The 6078-nt window shown below is 39.1% G+C and overlaps 1 protein-coding gene across 7 annotated transcripts in view; it reads right to left on the minus strand.

Annotated features, from left to right (window-relative positions):
- LOC104870857 (phosphatidylinositol 3,4,5-trisphosphate 3-phosphatase TPTE2-like) overlaps positions 1–6078 on the minus strand; it is a 115175-nt gene that overhangs the window by 17924 nt on the left and 91173 nt on the right. For all 7 annotated transcript variants that reach the window (XM_033760023.1, XM_033760025.1, XM_010636638.2 and 4 more), the window contains one exon: positions 3845–3925. In XM_033760023.1, the coding sequence (XP_033615914.1) occupies positions 3845–3925 (81 nt within the window). The remainder of the gene's footprint in view (positions 1–3844; positions 3926–6078) is intronic.

A 6078-nucleotide genomic window follows, 5' to 3' on the forward strand; every position in this document is an offset into this window, starting at 1 on the left:
AAAAATATTTTTTGCAGCAGGGATCAAACTCAGGTCCTTGCCCTTGCAAGACAGGCAGCGGACTGAGCTAAATCCCCAGCCCTAGGCAAAAATATTATAGGCAGTCAGATATAGACTAGGCCCTTGAGAGAGTCAGGACAAAGGTAAAAACACATTACAACTGTGGCTGGAGGCACATCTGTTGGAGGCCAGGCCTCAAGAAGAAGACAAAGTGACCAGGCCTAAAATAAGTAGTAACACCTGGTCTAATGAAGGCTGAATAGATATCAGTTACCTCAGTGAGTTACCAAGACCCTTGGACTCACCCCTTCCTGAAAACGTTCTTTGTTCCTTCCATGTACACTTGCTACATGGTTTGCCTCCCTATTAGATCAGTGTTACCTAAGCAACTGTACTTATAATCTTATTGGTTGATCATAGCTGTAATCCACATTGTACCCACTGTGCTCTAGAAAACTTCCTGTGAGAAGTGGGGTTCCCCTCCTGTCTCTCAAGAGTTGTACCTTACCCCTCAATAAATATTTTCTGCTCTTTTTTTTTGGTACCCAGGGGTCAAATTCAGGACCTTGTGCTTGCGAAGCAGGTGGCAGAACCACTGAGCTAAATCCCCAACCCCAATATTTTCTTCTCTTAACCTCCGTTGTTCTTTAGAATTCATTCTTTGATTTGGGGAAACAAGAACTCAGCATGTCAGACATCTAGCAGTTTTGGAGTTATGCTATTTCCCCTTTACCATTTATAGGTCCTATATCATTTTCTGTATCACCGGCACCACTGTAAACAGCAAGATGGTGATTTGAGGCAAATAGACCCCTGCATCTCAGAGCTAGATTTAAATGAGTCCTTTCTCCTTTTAAACCAAATATATAGCCTCCTTTGATTTGGTCAGCAGCAAGCAGATGAGCCTGAGTATATGAGCCTAAGCATCCAGTAACAGAAAGAACCATTAAGAAAAAGGCTCTTAGAAGTATGTGCACCCATATTTATAGCAGCACAGTTTGTAATAGCTAAAACTTGGAAACAACCTATTTGCCCATCCGTTGGAAACTGGATAAAGAAGTTGTGGTTTTTCTATAAAATGGAATATTACTCAGCCATAAAGAGCGAGAGAATAGATTCATTCATAGGAAAATGGATACATATTGAATATATACTCCTAAGTGAAATAAATAAGTCCCACATGTGTAAATACCGAATAGTTTCCCTGGTGTGAATATTCTGCAACAATGCATAAGATTCTAATAAGATTACTGACATTTAGCAATTTGAAGAAAAGAGCTAAAGGTGTAGGGAAGGTGATACGTAGGGGAAGAACAAAAAGGGAAAAGAAAAAAATGTGAGAGAATGAAAAGATGAAAATAAAGTGTTTGTAGATGGGGAGGGGAGGAGGGGGTGAAGGGAGGGCAGAGGTAAGGGGAAAAAATGAGAATCAAGTCTTGCCATGTAAAGGTACATGATCCCAACAATGAATGTAACTGTACTGTATCCCTAAATGTACCAATAAACTCAATAAAATTAAAAAAAAAAAAAAAGAAAAAGGCTCTTGCAGGCTCTTCCTCAGGGATAGATGCAATGTGGTCAGTATAAGAACCACAATATAGGGGCAGAATGTGGTAATATCTAAGAATTATCACCCAAAAGAGGGCACTCTGTCCTGGGGCCTTACCAATGCCACTGTTAAAACTGCAGCTGAGCCCTCGAGTTGCTTCTGACCTGAGTGAATCAGAAGACATAATGGTTATAGCCACAGTATGCTAGCTCTGAACTAAAGTCTGGGAAACCGCGTGACTGCAGAAGAAATGGGAAGGGAAGATGCACGTGAAGAGCTGTTGAAGTGGATGTATTTAACACCCTTCTGGCTTCTACCACCAGATTCTCCACCTTCTACTAAAGGGTGTAGCCCACTAGGGCCGCGAGCTGCTTTTGCTCTCACACTTCCTTCTTGTAAAGCTTAAAAGAAGGGTTTGTAGCAGACATTAGTAGAACCCACTCACAGTAAGCACTCTCTACGAACAAAGAAGATACAGTGTGGGCGATGCCAAGGCACTTCAGAGTGCAAGTGGTGGAAAGGCTGGTAAGGCACGGGCTTCTCCTTTAGGGGATATAAAAATTACCACTTAAAACAACTAGAAAACAATGTAAACCGACTCAGTCTCTAAAGAAGCCCAAAAGGCTGCAAGAACTGACATGCAAGAGACTATTTCAAGCTGGGAAGGAAAGGGGACTCGATTGGTATGAAGGTATAAAGTGCTGACAGGCCAGCGAAATGGCAAAATGTCTAAAATACATCAGAATGTGGGGTGTGTAAATGAACACTGTGGGAGAAAGCCTATATTAGAGGGCAAGCTTTAAACATTTAGTTTCTTGCCACTAGCTGCAAGGAGCCATTATGGATTTTGTGTACAGAAATGGCATGATTAGAGCTGGACTTTGGTCAGTTCATATATTACTTTTAGCCTATGGTAAGTATCCTCACACCCGCTTTTCTTTTCTTCTTTTTTTCTTTCTTTATTTTTGGTACCAGGGATCAAACTTGGGTCTTTGTGCTTGTGAGGCAGGTGGTGGAACCACTGAGCTCCATCCCTAGCCCTCACACCCCATTTTCTGAGACCACTGGAAAGCAATTTTTCTTCTTACTTCTAAACATCCTCCTTTTTGTCCATGATTTCATTCTTTGACTTAGTGAGACACTAAGCTGAATTTGTATGGTGATAGATGTTTCATAAGTTTTTTTTTTTTTTAAAGTCTTTATGCTAGATGACATTCTGAGATACTTGTGAGATAAACGATCTGATGACTGGCATTTCTTTGTAATAATAAAAGTTTAGGGAAAGAAGAAGTGGAGGGTGGTGGTGTCCAGGGGACGGAGGAGTATGGGAGGGAATGGAAGAATCATGGCTGGTTATGGGCTGATCCGATTGCTGAAGCAGCATGATGACTACAAAGACATTTATTGTGTGATTCAATTGACTTTTGCATATGTTTGAAAATTCCCATAATAAAATGTTTTAAAAAGGAAGAAATAGGGTACTGGCATATATTTCACATGATTGTTATAAGTATTCCATGAGATATATGGAAAAGTACAACAGTGTCTGCTATATAATATGATTTTTGAAAATATTTTCTCTTTTCTATCTCTTTCTAAATATAGCCTCTCCCTCTCTTTTTTCTCTTGGGAGGAGACATCCAAAAATAGTCTTTATGACATTCTTCTACAAAGGTTAAATTGGCTTTATAGGGTTTGTGAAAGACTCAAATCCTCTTTACAGGAAAATCAAAGGCTGGTAACTTTAGATTATCTGCAGGACTTTGGAACTCTAAGTGTTAGACTTTAGTACTAGGGAGGTGAAATCACTTTTTTTTTTTTTTTGTCTTTTGATATAGAGTCTCACTATGTAGTTCAGGCTATCCTTGAGCTCCCAGTGATCCTCTTTTCTCAGCCACCCAACAGCTGGAATTATAGCCATCCACCACACCACATCCAGCTGGAAAATCATCTCTTAAACAATAACAAATATAAGATGGAAAATCAACTACTCTGGGGAGAGCATAATGCTACCCAAGCAGTGACAAGTCTTAAGATATGGCTCTTAGCCCCTGTAAGGGATCAAGGGAGCCTTATTGCAGCTGTTGGTCACCAAAGAAGAATTTTTTAAAAAGACCAAATAACAGGGCTAGGGTTTTAACTCAGTGATTCCACTGCCTGCCTTGCAAGCACAAGGTCCCAAGTTCAATGCCTGGTACAAAAACAAACAAACAAACAAAACCCCAAACCCAAAAAACCAGTTGCCAATCCTACTCATTTCTCTAAAAACCTTTCCCCTGTAAAAAGAAAACTTACCTGAGAGGGAGTTTCTATTCCTTGAAATTTAGTGCTGATGGTTTTATCTGTTCGTCGTTCCCCAAAATAATAAGTGCTCTCCTATAGAAAAGGGAATATTACACGCTGCACTATTCCCTCTCCTACATTATGCATCATTAAAATTTATACAGCACATTATTTCTTTAAGCCAGCAACATTTGGGTAGAAGATAACCAAAGTAACAAAATTAATAAAGCCACATAAAAACTTCTCTAGTTCAGAATTCATAAAGACACAGAATTTTAGAGCTGGAAAGCCTTATAGTCCAACTTCTCTTCCTGCCTTCCATTTTATAGACTAGAAGACTGAGGTCAAAAGAAATCACATGAGCTGTTATGAATACAGTGCAGCAATTTAGAAACAGTACAGTACTGTGGTCCAAGTATCTACTGTCAGCCTAGAACTGTGGATCAGTGACTTTTAAACATTTTTATCTTTAAAGCAACAATCCATATTAATAAACGTATCACTAACACACACACACACACACACACACAGAACACTTATCCTTTGATACTTTCTATTCTGTACTATTCCTTTTCATTTAAAAATGCTAATCATAATCCAATAATTCAATTTTAAAACTCATTGATGATAATTCAAACTTTGAAAACACCTTGCTAAGCCGGGCATGGAGGCGCAAGCCTGTTATCCCAGCACTCGGGAGGCTGAGGCAGGAGGATCGCTGTGACTTCAAGACCAGCCTGGGCTACATAGTGAGTTTTCAGGTCAGTATCAACTACCTAGTGAGACCCTGTCTCAAAAAAAAGAAAAAGAAAACACCATGCTAAACACCATTTTTTTCTTTTCCCTTCTCCCACCTCTCTCCTTCTCCTCCCTTTTCCCTATGCCCTCAGGCATTGGCCCTGCTGACCTAATCCAAAGACCACCGACATTGTGTCATGGGGGTGTGCTATGTGGAATAAGGATAGATAGAACATCCATTTTCAAAATCTGTGTGTCTCAAATTAGAAATCAGAAAAGCAGAAGGTGGTGGGATTAGAGAGCTGGGCAAGGTGCAGAACCCTCAGCTTCTTTTCTCTAAAGTACAGGCCAAGAGATGAGAAGAGTTGTTGGGGTATGTTCTCTAAATGGTAACTTCTCGGCAAGACCATGGCAGTAAGACAACTGAGAACCCTGCTTGAAGAATTAGAAACCGCTCACCTTTTCTCCAAAGAAATATCTAGAGGTGATAGATCCCCTATACACTGACTGTGCAGAAATAACTATACACATGAGAGACTACGTTCTGAGCTGGAAAATGAATGGACTTAACAATTCTAAGGATGGTCGAGGCCCGTTGGAGAACTTACACAGTTAATCTGGATATTCTTCCTCTTTTTTGTTCTTTCTTTAAAAACAGGGTCATACTGCATGTTCCAGGCTGGTCTTGAACTCACTATGTAGCCCAGGCTGGACTTAAACACATGGTGATCCTCCTGCCTCAGTCTCCCAAATGCTGGCCTTCTAGACAAACAGCACCACACCTGGCTATTTGATATTATTCTTGCGAGGAAGAAAGAAATTGTATTACTTTCTTGGGGAGTGAGTGAAGCATCTTGATTATTGTGGTTCTTTGCAATTGTATTACTAATCTCAACCTAATTCTGCATCTTCTAGGTCCTGTTTTTATTTAAAATGCTGGTCTCAGTGGCACTGCACCTGTCTGGTAAGCACAAGGTCCCCCTGAACCAAATATATAAATAAATTTTTAAAAATAAAATGTTGTATGAATTTTTTGGCATTAATTTTTATTTTTAAAAAATACTGCTTTAAAATGTTATTTATGTTAGTTACTGAGATTTTGGGCATTTCAGTTAAACAGAAAGTATCAAAACCAGTCTTTCTAAAATCTACTTCTCTAATTTCACTTAAGCATTATGACTCAAAGAATAATCTTTTTAAAAATTAATTTTATTGGTACACTTTTGACATGCATAATAATAGTATTCGTAATAGGGAATGTGTACCTGAGCGTAATATATCTTAATTCTTTGTTCCTATTTCCCTCCCTCCCCTTCAATCCTTCTTCCCTTCCCCTTTCCATTTACAAAACTTTGTTTCTATTGTTTTCCTCCTTTTTTTTTAATCCTCATTCCCTCTTTTCCTTCCTTTCCCATGTGAACATTTTCTTTCTATTTCCCAACATCGGTCCTCCATTTCGGTCTTTATTTACCCTCAAAGAGTAATCTTTTTTTTTTTTTTTTTTTTTT

Source organism: Fukomys damarensis, unplaced genomic scaffold, assembly GCF_012274545.1.
Source record: "Fukomys damarensis isolate Sample0158 unplaced genomic scaffold, DMR_v1.0_HiC HiC_scaffold_38, whole genome shotgun sequence".
NCBI classification, from domain to species: Eukaryota; Metazoa; Chordata; class Mammalia; order Rodentia; family Bathyergidae; genus Fukomys; species Fukomys damarensis.